At 39.9% G+C, this 25,362-nt stretch overlaps 1 protein-coding gene across 1 annotated transcript in view; it reads left to right on the plus strand.

Moving 5' to 3' along the window:
* Nucleotides 1-25,362, plus strand: part of FMN2 (formin 2) — a 312,599-nt gene that overhangs the window by 194,500 nt on the left and 92,737 nt on the right. Inside the window, exon 11 of the mRNA XM_007471613.1 lies at nt 1,932-1,993. Within this exon, the coding sequence (XP_007471675.1) occupies nt 1,932-1,993 (62 nt within the window). The remainder of the gene's footprint in view (nt 1-1,931; nt 1,994-25,362) is intronic.

Raw genomic sequence — 25,362 nt, forward strand, 5'->3', positions numbered from 1 at the left:
TAGGGAAAACTTGTAGAAATAATACTATGTTTTAAAATAATAAAGTCAAAGGTTAATCGTATCTTTTATGAGTTTTGACTTGAGCATGAATGATTTTATTGTGTTTCTTTTCCTTGTTCTGAAAATGAAACCTTGTGTTAAGTGGACGACTAGCATTTCCTCCATAGTTTCCTGTTGATCTCTCAGTGTATCTCCCAAGGAATATAGAAATATTGGATTATTAGCTAATGAATTCCAAAGTTAGAGAACTTTGGATTCACTCTAAGAGTCTCCTTAAGGGCTAGACTCTGCATGAATGTAATCTAAAAATGGTAATTCCATGCATGAAGATGATATCTTTATTTTAGTTTTATGTATTTTGTTACATTATTTTTAGCCATATTACCGCTAGTGAAAATCATTTGTTAATCCCTTTTAATTAGCGTTTGAAATTTAGTCATAGCTGGGCTATGGTTTACTACTTTGAAACATTAAACAGTTTGTGGTATGTTTGCCTTATATGGTCTAAACAGTAAAAAGTATTTGATTACAAATCTTAATTCTTAGATTTAAACTTGAGACCTAATTTTTTTGGAGATTGAGATAGTGGAATATTATTAGGCTAGAAGTATTATATTCTAGTTGATATGATATTTTTTGGTGAATCTGGACTCACTTCCCATCTCCAGACAGAAATGCTAAATTATCTTGGTGAGATTTCTTATCCATCCTGTGTTTCAGTATTGAATTTGGCTTTCTTAATTCTTTCTTGGGATTGTGCCAGAGTCAACTAGAAAATGTGTCATGTACTTTAAGCTTTGAGGAAAAAAGCATTGTGAAATGCCACAATTATCAAAGTAAGTCTAACCACTTTTTGATTATCCATTCTGTGATTTTTCTCCCAGAAATCTTTAATCCCACAACAGCTTCAGTGACTACTTGGCACATATTTGATCAGAGCAAATTCACCTCATTTCCAGCTAATTTGTGCACAACTAATGCAAAATGCTTTTGGTTAACCTACACCTAAATTAAGTAATAAAACACACCAATTCCAAAATTCAACACGTTTCCCAGGCCAGAAAATGCACTTAAGAACACATATCCAGTTTTTGATTATCCATTCTACTTCTTCCTTGTGTAAGCAGGGCAGTTTGTATATTAAAGATGGATTTTTAAGGATGCATCTGTGCCAATCTCAATACCATAATCAAAGAATTTTCCTTTGATTATAACAATTTTAAAAGTTGCAACAGGAAATGCACCTGCTGTTTCCATATTAGTCTACCAGTTTAGGGATTAGATTTAACCTTTGTCAAACGTCTTTACATAAATTGGCAGATATTTGCATTTATTGGTGTAAAACCAGGATGTGTGGGCTTCTCTGGTGGCGCAGTGGTTGAGAGTCCGCCTGCCGATTCAGGGGACACGAGTTCGTGCCCCGGTCCGGGAGGATCCCACATGCCACGGAGCAGCTGGGCCCGTGAGCCATGGCCGCTGAGCCTGCACGTCCGGAGCCTGTCCTCCGCAACGGGAGAGGCCACAACAGTGAGAGGCCCGCATACCGCAAACAAACAAACAAGAAACAGGATGTGGCAGTGACATGAGTGATTTGCCTATTTTTCTGGTATTAAGCAGATTTTTCAAATTCATTCAGGTGAGTCATGAAAGAGACAGACTCACAGTTTCTTTGTGACCATTGGGCCCTCTTCCTGGGATTTTGTATTTGTGGAGCGCATGAAAGCTTTGACACTTGACACCAGACCCATTGAAATGCCAGCTCGGCCTGGGGGGCGGCCCAACAGGAGGCTGCCGTGAAGGCAGAGCCCCCACCCTCTGCCTGCCCAGTATGAACTCCACTCTGTGGACGGTCACTATTGTTTGAGATGGTTGGAGCTTTTCACAGCTGGCTTATGGCAATTTATATTCTTTCTTTTGTCTTTTTTGCGCAGCTGTGGTGAACTTGGACAATTCTGTGGTTGACCTGGAGACCCTTCAAGCTCTCTATGAGAATGTGAGTAACAGGGAAATTTTATGTGTGAGGATGTAACAACATATACGTCCAGGCTCGTTGCTTCCATGTCCTCTGAGGAAATTTGTTCCGGGGGCACTGAATTTACACAACTATGGGTTTGTAAAAATAATTTCTAGGAACATATTAAATAAATGTGTGGTCTCATAGTTTTAAAATAGGGAGGGTGGGAGGGAGGGAGACGCAAGAGGGCAGAGATATGGGAACATACGTATATGTATAACTGATTCACTTTGTTATAAAGCAGAAACTAACACACCATTGTAAAGCAATTATACTCCAGTAAAGATGTAAAAAAAAAAATTGTTATTCAAACCATGTTGTACATGAGGTCTTTCAGATTCCCTCTTTTGAAATATAATCAGTACTTAGGCGGACGCTAATTTGAGAGGAGTATAGTGTGATGTGCTGATGCATTTAATCTTCACATGGAAACTATCAGTAGCTGCTATTATTACCCATTTTGCAGATGAGGAAACTTGGCATGGAGCGTCCACACAACCTGCCCAAGGTCACACAGGCCGTGTTGGTGCTGAGCCTGGGATTTAATTCATTCTGACTCTGTTTCTCTATCTGCCAGAGTTTCATTCACTGAGTGGCAGGACATCCTGTCTTTCTTCTAGTAGCACTTTCACTTAAGAAGTTGGCAGGGAACAGGAATGAGGAGAATGACCTGGTCATGGTGCTCTCAGAAGTGCAGTCCGGGCAGGGCTGCATGAAATGGCTGTAGCTGGGGCACAGCATTAAATGACATTGATTCACGTAGTGAGGAAGAGATTCTCTTTTCAGTGTGCTGGATTGTATCTGGGAGAAAGTCTCCGTGTGCCCCTATTTTTTTCATTTTGTTTCTGTTCTTGCCTGTGGTCTGGCTGGTATTTAAACCTCTGTGCTCTCTGGGGCCTGGTGTTGGTTGGTCCTGGGCTTTTCTGTACCCAGTCAAGTAATTTCTGGCTCTGGAGACACGTGTGGTGGGCAGGAGTCAGACCCCCATCCCTGACCACTCCCTTGAGGAGAGTGTGTTCCAGCTGCTTGTCCATTCTTGGATTTGGTACTTTTTTTTTTTTTTTGGATTTGGTACTTTTAAAGCGTGCGTCCATGTGGTGTCCCTTTGAGGCTGGGATTTCTCCTGGTGTGTCACCCAGTCCATGGGTGATGTAGCGCTGGCGCCTGGTCCCCATTGTGGCTGCAGGCATGTGACTCGATCATGAGGCGGAGAGGGAGGGCGTGAGTGTTTTTTTACCTGGTACTCAGTACATGATGGAAACTGGAAAAAATGGAACCATTTGGAGGTACAGAGAGCTTTCATTTCCCTCGAGTGTTTCCTGCCAGCCCTCTCTCAACCAAGAACCAGGTGGAAGAAAGGAGGAAACACCAGAGAGAGTAATGCCTTCAACAGGTCTTAACGGTGTGATGTCGGTGTGCGTGTCAACGTGTATCTCGTGCACGCATTCCATATACTGTGTACATGCGTTTATGTAGATACATAAGATACATGTCTGTATATTATATGAAGACACATGAACGTTTTATTTTAAGCTGGTGTATCCACGTGCAGAAACATATACAGAAAAAATAGAGAACATTGGGGACAACTATATTTATGAGGGAATTTTATTTTGCAGTGATTTAGAGTATTTTATTTGGGAGTTTTTAGCCTTTCAAAGTAAATTACTTTCACAAAATATAAATTTCTGACTCTGGACAAACCAGATAGCTACCCAGAATTTCTTACTGTCATACCCCGTGAAAGGAGAACCAGTACCATATGGCACTGGTTACACTTGTGGTTTTCTTTATATTGTTGATGTCTTTAAATTTGATGGTTCAGACTTCCACTGTGTCAGGAAAACAATCACTTTTTGGTGGGAGTGGTTCACAGTGATACTAGTTTCAGTACGAATGGGTCGGATTGTTTTGATCACCATCTTCAGTAGGAGAGCTTAAAGCACCTGTTACAAATAATAGATAATTGTATATGCCTTGTATACCGACAGAACTATGCTAATTCCTGAGTAACATCCATTAAAATACAGGTCCAAAGAAGGCAGAACTATTTCTTTTGTCCACGACAACATCCCCAGCACTTAGATTTAGGTAGTATTGGGCACTTAGGAAGTATTCAGTAAACATTAAATGAATATATATATATATATATGAATTGATGAGTGGAATCTGCTGGTAGGCTTGGTTCTAAGACCTCTTTGGACTTTCTGTTATATGGTTTTCAGATACTTTTTGCCTCTTCAGACTGACTGATAGCATCATGAGTAAGGATCCATATTGAACATGTTTGTTCTGTTTTTACTTCTTTGTGATAACAGGACTGAATGTGCAAAGTAATGAGTGATTCTTTTCAGGTGGGTGTGGTAGCTTACTGTAACCTGCTCTACACAAAAAGTGGTGAGAAGCGGAATGGTTGAAACTTTGAAAAGGGTAAATGAAAGTTTAAAATTTTTACGTGTTTTTAGAATTCTGGGTCATTAAGGGTAGACTCCCAGGGACCTATTGGCATATAAGGGTCTTCAGTTTTCTAGAGATGAAGACTGAGACATATCTGTTACTTTCTGACTGACAGACAACAGTGGTGAATGAAGGCTTCTCCAGTTAGATGATGAATATGTTTCTAGCAAACCAAGGCACTCCCCCTAAATTAAGAGAAAATTGAGATACATATTCCCTAGTAGTGAAAAATGCATTTGTTCACATCCCTTCATTCCAGTTGTTTAAGTTCCTAAAAGAGCCATGATCATTTAAAAATCAGGGTATATGATGTTTAGAATAGTAATAATCTAATGTTTATTATACACCAAGCACTGATCTAAGTGCCTTATATTTAATCCTCCAAGTGCCTTACCCCCGACTTAGGAGGAAGAAGAGTACTATTGTTAGAAAAGAGGGAACTGACCCAGAGAGGTTGTCAGCTCAGCGCTGGGGGTGACCCTGGTCCCCTCCTGATGACTGTGCTCTGAGGCACAGAATTTCCTGACTCTCAGGGGGCACTGGACAGGACCTTCCAGGAGGAGCAAGGACACACCATGTGATGGAGGGAACTCGGGCGAGAGGTCAGAGGAACATGGCCCAGGTTCCAGCACCACAAGCTCATGGCACCTCCAGTGACTTATTGATGCTTCTTCAGCTTCAGTCTCCTCATTTTTAAATGAGGTTTCTAATAATCCATAAGGAGAACATCAACTTTTTGTTGGATGTAAAGAGAAGTTTCTAGGCCATTCAACACTATTATGGTTTCTTTTTTAATAAAAATATATGTGGGCACAGAACTTAAAATATCTAACATTGTCAAACAGCAAATAACTGTCTCTAAGGCTGGTAGGATTGAAGGTAGCAAAGGTTGTGCACCATGTAAATTAAATTAAAACTGGACCTTCCCCTCAAGGGTCTGAAGATTTTGCCGAACGAAGCAGAGTAAATACCCGTGTGTTTATAGGCAACATGAATTAACAGGGAATACATTTTTAAAACTTGTGTTAAATTTAGAATGATACCACTTTATTTACAATCATCATTTAAAAATTTGAAGTTTTTTCTTTTGAAACAGTCTCAGAGGTACAATAAAGTTGCAGGTATACTATGAAGAACAATTCTTCTGTATCATTTGCAAATAAATTGTCAACATTATGCTTGATAGTCCCTCAGTACTTTAGTGTATATTTCCTACAATGTAGCACACACTTAACCACAATGCAACCAGCACCATTATGAAATTGACATTGATCTAGTGCTGTCATCTAACCCTCAGATCCCAGTGCTTTGCTGGTTGTTCCAATAATGTCCTTTGTAGGCAGGACAGCCTTGGAGTCTTGTTGTGCTTTATATCTTCTTTTCCTTGGGCACTTGCCTCTTTTTGATTTATATTATTGTTATGTGTGCATATGTCTTATCTTTTAACTATAAATTCCTTATCAGTGGGATTTTCATATTCCATGTTTAGCATTATGGCTTATATATAATATTAAAAATAATTACTGATTAATTAAAGAATGACCTGAGAATTCTATTTTTGCTCTTGGTGTGGTTTTATCAATGAAAGAGATTAAAATGGTGACTATCGCTATTTCAAATGCTGTACTTTTTAGAAAGATCACTGTAAAAAGTAATGTTGCGGGCTTCCCTGGTGGTGCAGTGGTTGAGAGTCTGCCTGCCGATGCAGGGGACATGGGTTCGTGCCCCGGTCTGGGAGGATCCCATATGCCGCGGAGCGGCTGGGCCCGTGAGCCATGGCCGCTAAGCCTGCGCGTCCGGAGCCTGTACTCCGCAACGGGACCTATTATGCCTAGGTTGGCATGTTTTATATTATCCCATAGATCTTATATGTTGCTTTCTTTCTTTTTTTTTTTTTTTAAGGTGAAAGCAGGTTTATTTAGACAGATACATATTCCAAAGACAGAATGTGGTCTGTCTCAGAAAGTGAGAGTGGCCTCACATACATCTTTAAATACAGTACAGTAGTCCATATATATATATATATATATATATATATATATATATATATATCAATTACATCAAGTTTGCTAATCATGTAGTTAAAGTCTCTATCGTTACTGATTTATTTTTTTAGCAGTGGGGAAGGTTTGTTAAAGTCTCACATTACAAATATGGAATCCTCAAGTCTACCTTTAGTCAAATTTGGCTCTACATATTGTGAAGTTTGACTATTTGACAAATAGAGATTTAGGATTCATATCTTCCTGTTGGATCGACAGCTTAATCATGATGATGCATTTTGTCTTCATCTCTAATGTTTATAGCCTTAAAGTGTCTGAGTAGTATAGCTATATCATCTTTCATTTTATACAAATGTTTGTTTCTATAGTATAACATTTCTTCCCTTATATGTTTTATTTGGGTTTAATCATTTTTGTTTCCTATTTAAAACATTACCATATATTAGCTTATGTCTTATCCATTTAACTTTTAAAGATTGTTCCCTTAGAGATTAAAATCATTCCTGATTTATCACAGTCTTACACAAATAATTCTTAACCACTTCGTTAATAATACCAGAATATTTTACTTTTCTATTTCTACAGGAATGATAGAACCTAAGAATACTTTAGCACTACGTATTTCTTTCACCCTTGACTTTTATTGTCATACTGCTTGATTCTACATCTATTTCAAATCCCCCCCCAATTTTTTTTAAACATCGTTATTGGAAAATAATTGCTTTAAAGTGATGTGTTAGTTTCTGCTTTATAACAAAGTGAATCAGCTATACATATATTTATATCCCCATATCTCTTCCCTCTTGCGTCTCCCTCCCACCCTACCTACCCCACCCCTCTAGGTGGTCAGAAAGCACCGAGCTGATCACCCTGGGCTTTGCGCCTGCTTCCCACTAGCTATCTATTTTATATTTGGCAGTATTTATTATAAGTCCATGCCACTCTCTCACTTTGTCCCAGCTTACCCTTCCCCCTCCCCCTATCCCCAAGTGCATTCTCTACGTCTGCATCTTTATTCCTGCCCTGCTTTTAGGTTCTTCAGAACGATTTTTTTTTTCTTTTTAGATTCCATATATATGTGTTAGCATACGGTATTTCTTTTTCTCTTTCTGATTTACCTCACTCTGTATGACAAACTCTAGGTCCATCCACCTCACTACAAATAACTCAATTTCATTTCATTTTATAGCTAGGTAATATTCCATTGTATATATGTGCCATATCTTCTTTATCTATTCATCTGTCAATGGGAACTTAGGTTGCTTCCATGTCCTGGCTATTGTAAATAGAGCTGCAATTAACATTGTGGTACATGACTCTTTAGGAACTATGGTTTTCTCAGGATATATGCCCAGTAGTGGGATTGCTGGGTCGTATGGTAGTTCTATTTTAAGTTTTTTAAGGAACCTCCATATGGTTCTTCATAGTGGCTGTATCAATTTATATTCCCACCAGAGAGTTCCCTTTTCTCCACATCCTCGCCAGCATTTATTGTTTGTAGATTTTTTGACTGGCCATTCTGACTGGTGTGAGGTGATACCTCATTGTAGTTTTCATTTGCATTTCTCTAATGATTAGTGCTGTTGAGCTTTCTTTCATGTGTTTGTTGGCAATCTGTATATATTCTTTAGAGAAATATCTGTTTAGGTCTTCTGCTCATTTTTGGATTGGGTTATTTGTTTTTTTGATATTGAGCTACATGAGTTGCTTGTAAATTTTGGAGTTTGATCCTGTGTCAGCTGCTTCATTTGTAAATCTTTTCTTCCATTCTGAGGGTTGTCTTTGCGTCTTCTTTTTGGTCTCCTTTGCTGTGCAAAAGCTTTTAAGTTTCATTAGGTCCCATTTGTTTATTTTTGTTTTTCTTTCCATTTCTCTAGGAAGTGGGTCAAAAAGGATCTTGTTGTGATTTATGTCATACCATGTTCTGCCTATGTTTTCCTCTAAGAGTTTTACAGTGTCTGGCCTTACATTTAGGTCTTTAAGCCATTTTAAGTTTATATCTGTGTATGGTGTTAGGGAGTGTTCTAATTTCATTCTTTTACATGTAGCTGTCCAGTTTCTCCAGAACAATATATCGAAGAGGCTGTCTTTTCTCCATTGTATATTCTTGCCTCCTTTATCAAAAATGAGATGACCATATGTGCATGGGTTTATCTCTGGGCTCTCTATCCTGTTCTATTGATGTATATTTCTGTTTTTGTGCCAGTACCATACTGTCGTCATTACTGTAGCTTTGTAGTAGAGTGTGAAGTCAGAGAGCCTGATTCCTCCAACTCCATTTTTCTTTTTCAAGATTGCTTTGACTATTCGGGGTCTTTTGTGATTCTATACAAATTGTGAAATTTTTTGTTCTACTGCTGGGAAAATGCCATTGGTAATTTGATAGGGATTGCATTGAATCTGTAATGATTGCTTTGGGTAGTAGAGTCATTTTCACAATGTTGATTCTTCCAATCCAAGAACATGGTATATCTCACCATCTCTTTGTATCATCTTTAATTTCTTTCATCAGTGTCTTACAGTTTTCTGCATACAGGTCTTTTGTCTCCTTAGGTAGGTTTATTCCTAGGTATTTTATTCTTTTTGTTGCAATGGTAAATGAGAGTGTTTCCTTAATTTCTCTTTCAGATTTTTTATCATTAGTGTATAGGAATGCAAGAGATTTCTGTGCATTAATTTTGTATCCTGGTACTTTACCAAATTCATTGATCAGCTCTAGTAGTTTTCTGGTAGCATCTTTAGGACTCTTTATGTATAGTATCATGTCATCTGTAAAGAGTGACAGCTTTACTTCTTCTTTTCCGATTTGGATTCCTTTTATTTCTTTTTCTTCTCTGATTACTGTGGCAAAAACTTCCAAAACTATGTTGAATAATAGTGGTGAGAGTGGGCAACCTTCTCTTGTTCCTGATTTTAGCGGAAATGGTTTCAGTTTTTCACCATTGAGAACGATATTGGCTGTGTGTTTGTCATATATGGCCTTTATTATGTTGAGGAAAGTTCCCTCTATGCCTACTTTCTGGAGGGTTTTTATCATAAATCGGTGTTGAATTTTGTCAAAAGTTTTTTCTGCATCTATTGAGATGATCATATGGTTTTTTTCAGTCAATTTGTTAATATGGATTATCACATGGAATGATTTGTTTATATTGAAGAATCCTTGAATTCATAGAATAAACCCCACTTGATCATGATGTATGCTCCTTTTAATGTGCTGTTGGATTCTGTTAGCTAGTATTTTGTTGAGGATTTTTGCATCTATGTTCATCAGTGATATTGGCCTGTAATTTTCATTCTTTGTGACATCTTTGTCTGGTTTTGGTATCAGGGTGATGGTGACCTCCTAGAATGAGTCTGGGAGTGTTCCTCCCTCTGCTGTATTTTGGAAGAGTTTGAGAAGGATAGGTGTTAGCTGTTCTTTAAATGTTTGACAGAATTCGCCTGTGAAGCCATGAGGTCCTGGACTTTTGTTTGTTGGAAGATTTTTAATCACAGTCTCAGTTTACGTGCTTGTGATTGGTCTGTTTATATTTTCTATTTCTTCCTGGTCTGTCTAGGAAGGTTGTGCTTTTCAAAGAATTTATCCATTTCTTCCAGGTTGTCCACTTTGTTGGCATATAGTTGCTTGTAGGAATCGCTCATGATCCTTTGTATTTCTGCAGTGTCAGTTGTTACTTCTCCTTTTTCATTTCTAATTCTATTGATTTGAGTCTTCTCCCTTTTTTTCTTGATGAGTCTGGCTAATGGTTTATCAATTTTGTTTATCTTCTCAAGGAACCAGCTTTTAGTTTTATTGATCTTTGCTATTGTTTCCTTAATTTCTTTTTCTTTTATTTCTTATCTGATCTTTATGATTTCTTTCATTCTGCTAACTTCGAGGTTTTTTTGTTCTTCTTTCTCTAATAGCTTTAGGTTTAAAGTTAGGTTGTTTATTTGAGATTTTTCTTGTTTCTTGAGGTAGTATTGTATTGTAATAAACTTCCCTTTTAGAACTGCTTTTGCTGCATCCCTTAGGTTTTGGGTCGTCGTGTTTTCATTGTCATTTGTTTCTCTTTGATTTCTTCAGTGATCTCTTGGTACTTAAGTAGTGTATTATTTAGCCTCCATGTGTTTGTAATTTTTACAGATTTTTTTCCTGTAATTAATATCTAGTCTAATAGCATTGTGGTCAGAAAACATACTTGATATGGTTTCAACTTTCTTAAATTTACCAAGGCTTGATTTGTGACCCAAGATATGATCATTCCTGAAGAATGTTCCATGAAGACTTGAGAAGAAACTGTATTCTGTTTTTTTTTTGAATGGAATGTCATGTAAATATCAATTAAGTCCATCTTGTTTAATGTATCATTTAAAGCTTGTGTTTCCTTATTTATTTTCATTTTGGATGATCTGTCCATTGGTGAAATTTAGGTGTTAAAATCCCCTACTATGATTATGTTAGTGCTGATTTCTCCTTTATGGCAGTTAACATTTGCCTTTTGAAGTGTTCCTATGTTGGGTGCATAAATATTTACAGTTGTTATAATTTGTATATATTTATACAATTTATAAATATTGCTCCCTTGATCATTATGTAGTGTCCTTCTTTGTCTCTTGTAATAGTCTTTATTTTAAAGTCTATTTTATCTGATATGAGTATTTCTACTCCAGCTCTGTTTTGATTTCCATTTGCATGGAATGTCTTTTTCCATCCCCTCACTTTCAGTCTGTATGTGTCCATAAGTCTGAAGTGGTTCTCTTTCGGACTGTATATATACGGGTCTTGTTTTTGTAACCATTCAGCCAGTCGCTGTCTTTTGGTTGGAGCATTTAATCCATTTACATTTAAGGTAGTTATTGATATGTATATTCCTTTTACCATTTTCTTAATTGTTTTGGGTTTGTTATTGTAGGTCTTTTCCTTCTCTTGTGTTTCCTGCCTAGAAAAGTTCCTTCAGCATTTGTTGCAGAGCTGGTTTGGTGGTGCTGAATTCTCTTAACTTTTGCTTGTCTGTAAAGCTTTTAATTGTTCCATCAAATCTGAATGAGATCCTTGCTGGGTAATCTTGGTTGTAGGTTTTTCTCCTTCGTCTCTTTAAATATGTCCTGCCACTCCCTTCTGGCATGCAGAGTTTCTGCTGAAGATCAGCTGTTAACCTTATGGGGATTCCCTTGTATGTTATTTGTTGTTTTACCCTTCCTGCTTTTAATATTTTTTCTTTGTATTTAATTTTTGATAGTTTAATATGTGTCTTGGCGTGTTTCTCCTTGGATTTATCCTGTATGGGACTCTCTGTGCTTTCTGGACTTGATTAACTATCTTCTTTCCCATATTAGGGAAGTTTTCAACTATAATCTCTTCAAGTATTTTCTCAGTCTCTTTCTATTTCTTTTCTTCTTCTGGGACCCCCATAATTAGAATGTTGGTGCATTTAATGTTGTCCCAAAGGTCTCTGAGACTGTCCTCAATTCTTTTCATTCTTTTTTCTCTATTCTGCTCTGTAGTAGTTATTTCTACTATTTTATCTTCCAGGTCACGTATCCGTTCTTCTGCCTCAGATATTCTGCTATTGATTCCTTCTAGAGAATTTTTAATGTCATTTATTGTGTTGTTTTTCATTGTTTGTTTTCTCTTTAGTTCTTCTATGTCCTTATTAAACGTTTCTTGAATTTTCTCCATTCTATTTCCAAGATTTTGGGTCATCTTTACTATCATTACTCTTCACTCTTTTTCAGGTAGACTGCCTATTTCATCTTCATTTGTTTGGTCTGGTGGGTTTTTACTTTGCTCCTTCATCTGGTGTGTATTTCTCTGTTTGCTTAACTTACTGTGTTTGGGGTCTCCATTTTGCTGGCTGCATGTTCATAGTTCCTGTTGTTTTTGGTGTCTGCTCCCAGTGGGTAAGGCTGCTTCAGTGGGTTGTGTAGGCTTCCTGGTGGGGGTGACTGGAGCCTGTGTTCTGGTGGTCTGGATACAGACTGTGAGAAAGAGGAATGAAGGGGGATCCCAAGGAATTTGGCCTGGACAATAGAGTTGCCATTCAGAGATACATTGAATTGGTTTGGTGAAGGATGGGGAATAAAAATGTGTCTTGGTCCTGTTAGGTTTGAGTTGTCTACTCATTCATTCAAATTGATATAGGAGTCTAGTTGCTTCAGGGCAGAAAGTGGGATGTCAGGTGCTGGGGATTGGCTGTGCTATCAGTCTGGGTCCAATCAGAGGATAGAAGCCTCAGGGTAAAGTAAACAGGGAAACTTATTATAGTGAATGGTTAACCTGTGCTGGGAGAGTACAAGGATGTGAAGATGGCTCTAGGACCCAAGCAAGGAGAGACTTGGAGGGAGACCTTCTCCCTGGACTAGGTGTGTCTGCAGCACCCTGGTTTGCCCAGACCACACCTGGTCCCCAGTCTCTGGGTGAGTGGAAAACAAACTTAGGGCAGCAGGTGAGCCACAGCTTGTGGCCAGGCGGGCTGGCATCAGGATGCCCCAAGGGCAGAGCCCAGAGCCTGCCGCATCCACGCTGAGAAAGCCCAGGAAACAGAGCTCAGGGCCCAGGTGAGCCGTGGCTGGCGCATGTGTGCAGTGCCTGGTGTCCACGTGGGGAGTGAAGAGGTCGTGGGACCTCGGCCAGGACTGCAAAGCTCCGAGGGGCTCTATGTGCTCTGGTTTGTGGCTGCAGTCACGGTCGGCCAGAGGACCCCCAACACATGTCCTCACACACCCACACTGTGGATCACCTGTGCACAGGTAGAGAGGAAAAGGCCAACACCCGCACACCAGAAGCCCCCTTTCCTCCTGCTGTGTGCCTCCAGCACCCCCTACTGATAAAGCATAACATTGTGTTCACCCCAGTGAAGGGCACAGTGCTGAGGCCCGTCCACTATGTCAATGGGGTCAGTGGGGTAAGCTGAGGGCCCAGAGCCAGTAGCTGGCATGGACAGTAGGGAGGTTTGTTCTTATTTGGCATGTAATTCCTATGTCACGTGTCATTCCATAGGACATGAGTCTTGCTCATATGAAGGTACTTCTGGAAGGAAAAACTGATGTGTGCTCTTGGGTCTGGTTTGGGAACTCCTTGGAAATCTTTCAAAACTTTATTGTGTTGATATAACTGTAATTACTCATTTCAGGTCTGAAATCTTGTTTGAAAGGTATCTAAATACAGTCTTAATTTTGCCTTAATAGTTTAATAATGGTATTCAAAGGGATATTTAAGTTTTATCAAGAAAAAATAGACTAGTGTCTATTTAATTGATAACAAAATATATTAAATATATGAGGAGTAATCTTTTTATTTTGAATTAATTTACTTTTTTTTTTTCCTTTTCATTTTTTATTGAAGAATAGTTGAGATATTTGTTTCAGGTGTACAAAGTAACACTCTTACTTGGCATTCCACTGCTTATCCTTGAGAACAATAAACATAGCCAACCTGAATCCTTTGCTATAAATACATACTTGCTTTTTCCATATGCTTCCGTGTCATTGGACCGTGTAACCTCTGTGAAACAGATGGACGTTCTTGTTACATGGCCTTGTTTAGAATATAATCTTTGTTCTCCCTGGTGGCATATGGTTGGCAGGGAGCTTTCTCTTACAGATGTCAGTGAATTTGGGGCAGTCTCAAAATCTAACCACAACATAATTTCAGAAATCACAAACCTGGGTTTCCCAGTGGCACAGTGGTTAAGAATCTGCCTGCCAATGCAGGGGACACGGGTTCGAGCCCTGGTCCTGGAGGTTCCCATATGCCACAGAGCAACTAAGCCCATGCGCCACAACTATGGAGCCTACGCTCTAGGGCCGGCGAGCCAGAACTCCTGAGCCCATGTTCCTAGAGCCTGTGTTCGGCAACAAAAGAAGCCACCGGAATGAGAAGCCCGCAAACCACAACAATGAGCAGCCCCCACTCGCCACATCTAGAGAAAGCCCACGTGCAGCAAAGAAGACCCAACACAGCCAAAAATAAATGTAAATAAAGTAAATAAATTTATTTTAAAAAAAAACAAAAAAGCAATACTGATGGTGCGATACCTGTTTCCTGAGGAATTAAAACCTAGTGAATCAAGACAGCCTCTTCAATAAGTGGTTCTGGGAAAACTGTACAGCTACATGTAAAAGAATGAAATTAGAACACTCGCTAACATCATACACAAACATAAACTCAAAATGGATTAAAGACCGAAATGTAAGACCACACACTATAAAACTCTCAGAGGAAAACATAGGCAGAACACTCTATGACATAAATTAGAGCAAGATCCTTTTAAACCCACCTCCTAGAGAAATGGAAATATAAACAAAAATAAATGGGACCTAATGAAATTTAAAAGCTTTACACAGCAAAGGAAACCATAAACAAGATGCAAAGACAACCCTCAGAATGAGAAAATATTTGCAAATGAAGCAACTGATAAAGGATTAATCTCCAAAATGTACAAGCAGCTCATTCAGCTCAATATCAAGAAAACAAACAACCCAATCCAAAAATGGGCAGAAGACTGAAATAGACATTTCTCCAAAGAAGATATACAGATTGCCAACAAACACATGAAAGGATGCTCAACATCACTAATCATTAGAGAAATGCAAATCAAAACTACAATGAGGTATCACCTCATACCAGTCAGAATGGCCATCATCAAAAAATCTACAAACAATAAATGCTGGATAGGGTGTGGAGAAAAGGTGGCCCTCTTGCACTGTTGGTAGGAATGTAAATTGATACCCCTACTATGGAGAACAGTATGGAGGTTCCTTAAAAAACTAAAAATAGAACTACATATGACCCAGCCATCCCACTACTGGGCATATACCCTGAGAAAACCATAATTCACGAAGAGTCATGCACCACAATATTAATTGCAGCTCTATTTACAGTAGCCAGGACATGGAAGCATCCTAAGTGTCCATTGACAGATGAATGGATAAAGAAGATGTGGCACATATATACAGTGGAATATTACTCAGCCATAAAAAGAAACGAAATTGAGTTATTTGTAATGAGGTGGATGGACCTCGAGTCTGTCATACAGAGTGAAGTAAGTCAGAAAGAGAAAAACAAATACTGTATGTTAACACGTATATATGGAATCTAAAAAAAAAAAAAAGGTTCTGAAAAACCTAAGGGCAGGACAGGAATAAAAATGCAGATGTAGAGAATGAACTTGAGGACACGGGGAGGGGGAAGGGTAAGCTGGGACGAAGTGAGAGAGTGACATGGACATATATACACTACCAAATGTAAAATAGATAGCTAGTGGGAAATAGCCACATGGCACAGGGAGATCAGCTCGGTGCTTTGCAAGTCCCTGGAGGGGTGGAATAGGGAGGGTGGGAGGGAGACTGCAAGAGGGAGGAGATATGGGGATATATGTATACGTATTGCTGATTCACTTTGTTATAAAGCCAAAACTAACACACCTTTGTAAAGCAATTATACTCCAATAACGATGTTAAAAAAAAAAACCCAAAACACCTAGTGAATCCACAGAGATACTAAATACAATATATCCCATTAAGTTTTTAAAAGCAATAATCTTTAGGTAACTTTGGTTATTTAATACCATTGAGTTCTGAGGGTAAAATATCTTCAAAAGCAGTATGTAATATTTACAGTTGGTTAAATGTATCTGTTGATTCTGATTCCTAGTACACACTCCTCAGATGGCCTGGTGAGAAGTGATGGATGGGGATTGGGGGGATGGAGGAGAAGTTGAGGTAGATTCCTTATTTTAGTGAATAAATATTTAGTGAATCAAATATTTAATATCAATTCAGAAATGTGTCCATAAAAATGTCCTTGTATGACTATCAATTGAATTGTTTTTTTAGATTCAGTTCCCTTTATCTCATAGTCAAGAAAAATAAAAATCTTAAATAGTAAGACAAAACCAAACCTTGGAAGTGAATCTTATTAGAAGTTCAGTCCAAGAGAAAATATTGAAAAGAAGGAGAAAAAAATCCCCATCCATTTGTAATTAAACAGCTCTAATCCAATTAGAAGGAGAAAAAAAAGCAGGCAAGATAGCAAGAATTAGAGGTTTAACTTTACACTTCTCGGGATTGGATTTCACGGGCATAGCGGTAGTGATCTTCACTTACCGTCATGGTTGACAGACCATAAACTTCAATCTGGAAAAGTAACCGGCACACTTTACAGGATCGAGCATCCTCAGAGGTGTGCACTGTGTTACCTTAGTGAAAATGAACTGGATTAACTGTCTGTTCCTGTCATTTCCAAGAGGTCTTTACTGGATTCATATCTTTAGCAACATTTAATCATTAGTTTCTTCAAACAAATGTGAGAGGATTACTGACTTTCCCCACGGAGCTGTTTGAAAACCATATTCTCATATTTCGTTGCTTTTTGGGGTTGGTTCCTGGAATCCCTGTAGCTCATTTTCAACTGTAAATGTGGTTAAGGTGAATTTCAGAATTAAAAAAGAAAAGCTTTAGGTCTTGAATCAGTTACAGATTGATGCTATGGACTTCATAAAATCCAGAAATTATGTTTCTTTCCTGTTCATCTGGGATGTGACATTGCCTGACACATCATAAAGGTATCGACTGAGTTCTCGATAACTGTGCTTCTCTTAGATAAACTATCTCCAGTGAATTCCTGGGAAATGAAAGAATGATTAACACAACTTCACTGGTAATGAACGACACGGGAATGCTCACATACATTTTCACCTTGCTTTAAGATTAGATTTTAATTTGATTGGTGAAATCCAAGGGTGGACTCATTAGAGAACAGCTCTCCCAGCTGTTGGCCCTCCAGCCACTTGGCCTCTGCTTCTCAAAACCTCCTGGTCCCACCACTAGAACAAGCACTGACAAAGCTGCCTTCAGATGGGAAACTTCTACTCACCATCTCGTCCTAGTGAATATCACTGAACCTTTGTTATCCCCTCCTTCCCCCTCTGTCGTTCTTCTGGGTCATAAACCCTCGTGTTATAAACGCAGAGTGAACTCACCTCTGGAGCACTTAGCCTGGATGTTCCACACACATTCCCAGGATTTACTCTCATCCCCTCCATGGAACATCATGGAGCTTCTGTGTCTGCTTTTTTCCCTTAGTATCATATTCCCTTGGAACCCACTAAGCACTACAAAGAAATATTTACCAAATGAATGCATTTATTTATGGTGAACATAACACTAGCTTTGACACGTTCTCTTAAACAGAATGTTTTTAAAAACATTGAGGTTCTGATCATTACTTAAATGATGGCATATATTTTAAGGAGAAAGAGGAATTGTGATCAGATGTTCAACAAAGTTAATTTGGGGTCAGTTTTTACTTTTACATTTGAAATAAAGACTCTTGCTTTCTCGTCATTGAGACAGAAAGCCGGGTCTCTGGAGCCACGTCACAGAATCCGCCCTCGCAGGTAAAGCACAGCAGGGGAGCTGCTTGGGTAGACCTTGTCAGCAGCGTCAAGGTCACTGGCTTCCTTGTGTATCCGTGAGGGGCCTTAGAGAGATTGTGCTCATGACTCTGTGGTGCTTCTTTCTGCTCCTGACCTCCTTTTCCCCACACACCCTCTCTTTTTTCAAATTGCCAGACCCACTACTAATGTCAAGAAGTAATCCCTTGACATTTACTGTGTCGCTTCACGTTGCGACATTTGCTCGACAGGCTCCGGTGTTACCACTTTCCTTTCCTTTCCTTTTTTGAGTCTCTTTATTTAGGGAGCTTCTTGCAGAAGGATGAGTCGTCCCGGATGGGTACCCCTTAGACCAGGCTGTTAATTCTCAATCCTATCCATTCAGTGCTTCCTTTTCCTAACTAATATTTATGATTCTGTTGACTGAAAAATATGCACAATCTGAAGGTTGAGAATTATGTTTTATTCGGCAGACTTACTGAGGACTTTAAGCCTGGGATACAGCCTCTCAGAAAACTCTGAGGGACTGTTCCAAAGAGCTAAGGGAAGAGTCAAGATACACAGGAGAAAAAAAACATGTAGTCGAACTTCAAAAGATTATTGCTAATCACAAAGACAGACATCTCAAGTTAACGACCTCAGCACTTTTCTGTGTATGGGAAGATGCAAGCGTCTGGGCTCATGGAAATCATTCCTTTGATGTGTACCTTAACAACCTAGGGCCAGTGTCCTGCTTTACTCCATCCTGAGTTCCCTCAGGGAGCACACATGGGGATAGCTTGATGACTGCAACATCCTTTGTTTACAGAAATGGCAGTGACATTCTTTGTCCACATTTCCTTTACCATCCTGAGAAGAAATTCATGGATAAAATTTTTCTACATATATAACTTTAAAGGTCTAATGTCTACACTCTAAAGTAGAAGTAACAAAGTAATCTATAATATTTTATAATGCTTGTAAATTATTGAACCAGAAGATATGATGAAGGAGACCAATATTTGTCCTTTTATTTATAATCACCTTGAATATAGCAGCTAAAATTACTTTTATCACCACTAATAGGATTTTCCAAACTGGTGAACACTTGCTAAAATTGAAGTAAGGTTTTTCTTAGATATGACTGGTAGCTCCATTTCTGGAAAGCTATGTATATTGTGCCTATTAAAATATAATATTGAATATTTAAAATAATGTATATAGAAATAATAGTGTATATTAATACCTTGAAAAATAATTTATGCTTACACATTTTCTTTTCCAATTATGCTCTTGTCTATAATATGCTTCTAGGAAATGTGCTAGGTACCTATTGCTGCCCAGCCTCCCCCAGCAAGGAGGATATACTTTTGTGGGGTAGGTGCAATATGCATAAATTTTTAATAATCATAAAGTAATTCAAGTGTTAACATTCAACGAAATAATAGTTTAACACAATATATATCATAAGGCACTTTAAGTCATATCTCCTAAAAAATAGTAGATATGAAGGCTGTTGGGTTTGGGGAGGGGAGATGTGGCATGTCTGTAGCTGGGAGCACAGGTACTGCTTGAAAGACAAGAATAGAGGGATGATTGCTGTGTTATGCCTTTGCCAGAGTTCACACTTCCCTGAGAAATTCTGGTCCAATTACAGACTATTCAGCTCTCTTGGGGGGAAGTGTCTCCTGACACACATACATTAAACCTTTCCCAGCAATTTTCCGTGATAGCAGGCAGGCATTAGAGAAATGGTGCCGTTGGCTAGCAACCACGATGAATGTTCATGCCAAGCTGGTGCTGTAAATCTTTGCTGTACCTTCTTTTATTTTATATATATATATATATATATATATATATATATATATATATATATATATATATTACATATATATATGTATTTATTTTTTTAACATCTTTATTGGAGTATAATTGCTTTACAGTGGTGTGTTAGTTTCTGCTTTATAACAAAGTGAATCAGTTATACGTATACATATGTCCCCATATCTCCTCTCTCTTGCGTCTCCCTCCCTCCCACCCTCCCTATCCCACCCCTCTAGGTGGTCACAAAGCACCGAGATGATCTCCCTTTGCTATGTGGCTGCTTCCCACTAGCTATCTGTTTTACATTTGGTAGTGTATATATGTCCATGCCACTCTCTCACTTCGTCCCAGATTACCCTTCCCCGTGTCCTCAAGTCCATTCTCTAGTAGGTCTGTGTCTTTATTCCCATCCTGCCTCTAGGCTCTTCATGACTTTTTTTTAGATTCCATATATATGTGTTAGCATATGGTATTTGTTTTTCTCTTTCTGACTTACTTCAGTCTGAGTGACAGACTCTAGGTGCATCCACCTCACTACAAATAACTCAATTTCATTTCTTTTTATGGCTGATTAATATTCCATTGTATATATGTGCCACATCTTCTTTATCCATTCATCTGTCGATAGACACTTAGGTTGCTTCCATGTCCTGCTATTGTAAATAGAGCTGCAATGAACACTGGTACATGACTCTTTTTGAATTATGGTTTTCTCAGGGGCTATACCTTCTTTAAATCCCTTTTTCTGCTGACGGTAGAGGAGTATACTTAGACTAGGAATGTAATAGTTTTTGTAGAAGAGTTGCAGGTTTGGCCTGTGAATGGTCATATAAGGTAGAGATATTTCAGTGGTAGCAAGTGTTGATTGTTGTAGGTACCTGCTAAGAGCCTTGGTTACTCCAAAGCAGAGAACTGACTTGAAATTATTCATGAACAGGAATAGCATTGAATGGTTTTGACATTCTGCTTGAGGGGTCCATCATCCTTCCCTCCTTGTTGCCCATGATTGCAATAACTAACATTTAGCTCACCAATTAATCAATTAAAGGAGTAGTCAAATCTCTTCATAAGGATGTAAAATTCCTGTCATTTTCCTTCACTGAACTTTGGAAAAAAAAATGTGTCTCCTGCCATTCCAGTAAGCAAAGAATGTTGCCCACCGTCAAGCCATCAGCCACAGTGGCTGCCCCCGACATTTAGGGTGGAGAAAAATAGGACACTGGCCTCAGATGGCTGAGGTTCACATCAAAGGAATAATTTCAATGGGCCTAGACTCTGGCATCCTCCCATACACAGAAAAGCACTAACATCATTAACTTGAGATGTCTGTTTTCTGTGTTTAGCAGTAATGTTTTGATATTCAACTACGTGTTTTTTTTTTGTTTTTTTCTTCAGCAAAAAGCCCCTTACTTCTTTGGAACAGTTCCTCAGAGTATCTGAGAGGCTATATCCTGGGCTAGAGTCCTCAGTAAGGTCCCCGATTAAAACATAATCCTCAACTTTTAGGTTGTGTGGGGTTTTTTTTCAGTTGACATTTGGGAAGTTGAATGATTCCAGATATATATTTGGCTCTGAAATCTTTGTTTATTTACCAATATATGGTGATTTGCCAGTATATGGTTAAGTGTTATCTCAGGCCCCCTGAAGAGCCATTCAGCCCTTGACATACAACTGGAGATTGCTATGTGTCTATGACCACCATTGCTATGTGTCCTTGACCATCATTTTGTAAATTCCCCTCAGCCCTTGTCATTTAACGAAATTCCAGTTGTTTGTTTTACCTGGGAGGAAAGATCTGTTGGACTGTAGTATGTTAGTCTGTGGACTATATAAAGTATATCTCTTTAAAAGCTAGTTTTCACGATTAGAGGAAATACAAGTCAACAAATAGTATAGAGACCACTCATAAAGTCTTGAATGTGTAATGTGTAAAAAGTATATTTTAAGTGGTCGTTTAATAATACAGAAGCATTTCCCCTTGAAATTGCTGAGATGTCCCTAGTCCAACACAGAAAAGGATATTTTATTTATAGTGTACCTAACATGCATGTTTTTTATTCAAATAAAATGAGAGGAACTAACATCAGATGGATGGTTGCCAAATCAGACATTGGGGGTCAGGTATGTAACTAAATAGTTACAGGCTAAGGTGACAAGTGCTGGGACTTAGTTCTGTGGAAAGAACAGGGCAGTTGCTGAAGAGGTGACAGTTACTTGATTTGGGGAACCCTGGGTAATCTTCGTAGTGAGGCAAGGTTTGGGGCTGTTTGCAGATGTTCTTATAAGCTTGAGAGTAGAGATGAGGACTTTCCCAGCAGGTGGAGCAGAGTGATATGGGGTGAGGAATTTTGTGTTGGAGGAAGGAAGCCCACAGGAGAGTTGGAATTGGATCTGGGAGGGGCTGAGACTGACAGGGATGGATGTGGTGTTGAGATGGGAGAGGGGGAAGTCTGCTCCTGAGGTTTTTTCAGGGCTGATGAGCTAGGAAGTGTTGCCTAACAGGATGAGGGAGGGGAGAGACCGAAGTCGGCTTCTTTCCTGGGTGTTTGGACCAAGATTGGATATTCAAAGGAGGAACGTATTTGGGGACATAAAGGAACAGAGGAGCAGTGGGCTGTGTTGATTTTTTCTTTTAAGTTTTTATTTCGAAATAACTGCAGATTCACAGGATACAACATACAGAGTACACAGAGGTCCTGTGGAGCCTTCACCCAGTTTTCCCGAGTGATAAGATCTTACAAAAGTGTAGTACAGTGTTAAAATCTGGAAATTGACATTGGTATGACCCATAGACCTGTTTTCGATTTTGCTGGTCCCTCATGCACTCCTTTGTGTGTGTGTGTGCGTGCGTGCATGCACATGTTTCTATGTGTGTGTAGTTCTGTACAGTTTTATCACATGTGTTGATATGTGTAACCATTACTACAATCAAGATACAAAATTGTTGGGAATCCCCTGGTGGCCCAGTGGTTGGGAGTCGGTGCTTTCACTGCCAGGGCCCAGGTTTGGTCCCTGGTTGGGGAACTAAGATCCCACAAGCCCTGTGGCACAGCCAAAAAAAAAAAAAAAAGATACAGAATTGTTCCACCTCTGCAGAGACCCCTTTCCCCATTCCTAATCCCTGGCAGTCACTATTCTGTTTTCCATCTCTGTAATTTTGTCATTTTGAGTGTTATATAAATGGAATCATATAGGATGTAACCTGTAACCTTTTGATATTGGCTTGTTTTCACTCAGTATAATTCCCTTGAGATCCATCCAAGTGTTGAGTGTATCAAAAGCTTATTGTTTTTCCATTGCTGAATAGTACTCCATGGTGTGAACACTCCAAATTTGTTTCCTACATTGAGGGACATTTGGGTTTTCAGGTTTTGGCTATTACAAATAAAACTCCTATGAATATTCATATACATTAAGTTTTTGGTGTGGATATAAGCTTTCTCATCTTTGCGATAAATGCCCGGCATATGTTAAATGTATATTTAGAATGTATTTTTAGGAAGCTGCCAAACTATTCTCCAGAACATCCTCAGAAGCAATATGGGAGAGATCTAATTTTGCTGCATCCTTGGTACTGTCACCATCTTTTAAGTTTTAGCTGTTGTAATAGGTAGGTGTATGGTAATATCTCACTGTGATTTTAATTTGCATTTTCCTAATGGCAAATGATCATCTTTTCATGTGTTTGTCTTCTGTGTGTTCTCTTTGGTGAGGTCCACGTCTTTTGCCCCTTTTCCAGTTAGATTGTAGGCTCACTGTCACCCCTCTGAGCCACCTCATTGTGCCTCGTTGCTGCCATGGGTGGGAGAAGTACCAGCTGCCCCCCAGACACCGGGGGGGGAGGTCGGGGAAGAGGGTCGCTGAGTAGCATTGCCTCCTGCCAGCCAGCTTTACCGCATTGCTGCCAGGTCGGGGGATGTTCGCTTCTCCACTCGGCCACACTGATTCCGCGAGGGGTCAGTTTTTCTCTTGGTTTTTGGCTCGAGTAGGACAAGTGTTAAGAATGAGGTTTTTTCTGCCAGACATCCTTTGTCTAGAGGTGGTCCTGCATCCAGGCCTCTCCAGCACCCCACTGGGGATGAAGGAGGAAAGAAAACGCGGGAAGCTTACGGCTTTCCTCAGCTTGTGATGTTCCAGGCCAGTCAGCCTTCCCTGCATTTTTCATAGCTTTCCTATGTTTGTTTATAGTCTTAGTTCCAGGACTTTTAGTTGCAGGAATGACTGGCAAGGAATGGGGTGTCCTCATCTTGGCCCCATGTTGGTCTTCAAGGCCCTGGGTCCCTTCAGTAGGCAACCTGGGGCTCAGTAGCGCTTCTGTAAAAAAGACATCTGTGTCAGCCCCTTGACATCAGGAGACGATAGGTGAAGGCTTGGACCTTGGCACCCATGCTTACTGGTTGAGACCTGAGACTCAGCGTTCTTATCATATGATGGGGGTGATGCTGTTGGCGATAATGATGCCTGTCAGGGCTCTGTGAGGACTACATGACATTGTACATGGAGAACACTTTGCAGGGTGCCTGACTGTTATTAAGGGCTCAATAAATAGGAGCTCTTGTTTTATCTACAAGTAAAAGAGACTCTTGGCTCTAAGAAGATCATTTTTGAACTTAGCGAGAGAACAAAAGCCAGATTGTGGGGATTCATAAACCAAGCCCAAGATGAGAGAAGTCAGTTTTCCTCCGAAATTCTGAGCTGGAGAAGGAGAGGGAGGGCTGTGAAGGGCTCAGGGAGTGATGGGTGGGGGAGAAGGGAGTTTGAGGCTCAGGTAGGAAAGAAAGGGCTGAGGGGAAGGGTGAGCAGAGAGAGGGAGAGATAATTACAGGTCAATTACAGGAAGAGGAAGGTTGCTGCTGCTGCTGGATCAATAGCACAGGAGTAAAGAAAAGAAAACTCCTGGAGACCAGGCACAGTCTCCCCTCAACCACCATCCAGCACAGAACCCGCTGCCTGGCTGCTGTCGTCGACGTCACCAGACATTGTGACCTTGACTTCTCCAAAGTCAGACACCCACTGTTTTAAGGCCTGGTAGTTACTGTTTCTATTTGCAGAGAGGGGAGAAAAGATGAGATTGAATGAGGAGATAGGACGTTAGGAAGAAATGAGTGACTTTGGAGTAATTTATATATAATAAACTCCATACGTTTGTGATTATTTCATCAGATATTTATTAAACGTCTGCTTTATTTCAGGCATGTGCTCTGGTTGCAATGATAAAAACATTGACATTATCCTTGGGCTTATGGAGCTGTCTTTGTACTCTGGGAGCCACGCCTCCCAGACTTATTTCCAGTGGTGATGCCCAACGGGGCTGTGTCCCCAGGAGGACCCAGGCTGGTGAGGAGGTGAAGGGCGGCCTCCCCAGAGCAGAGAAGCAGGGGTGCTGAGGGGTGAGACGTGTGGGGAATGTTCCAGACACAAGGCGCAGCGTTGGTATAAGAGGAGTGGGATCCACTTGAGGAACTGGAGGAAAGCCAGTGGGGACAGAACCGCTCAGCAGGTGTGGGCAGGACACAACATGGGGGCGGGCAGCGGGCCACAGGGGATTCGCGGGCATCCGGGGTCTGTGTGCTGATCTAAGAGTGATGGTCAGCCGAGACGCAGGTGTAGGAGTGGCGTCGAGCACAGGCTCCGGTCCGCATCTTTACAGAGTGACACTGCGTACCGTGTAGGGCGGGTGTCACAGCTGGGGGCGGTGACGGGGCGG

The sequence above is a fragment of the Lipotes vexillifer genome, unplaced genomic scaffold (genome assembly GCF_000442215.2).
Source record: "Lipotes vexillifer unplaced genomic scaffold, Lipotes_vexillifer_v1.1 scaffold733, whole genome shotgun sequence".
NCBI classification, from domain to species: domain Eukaryota; kingdom Metazoa; phylum Chordata; class Mammalia; order Artiodactyla; family Lipotidae; genus Lipotes; species Lipotes vexillifer.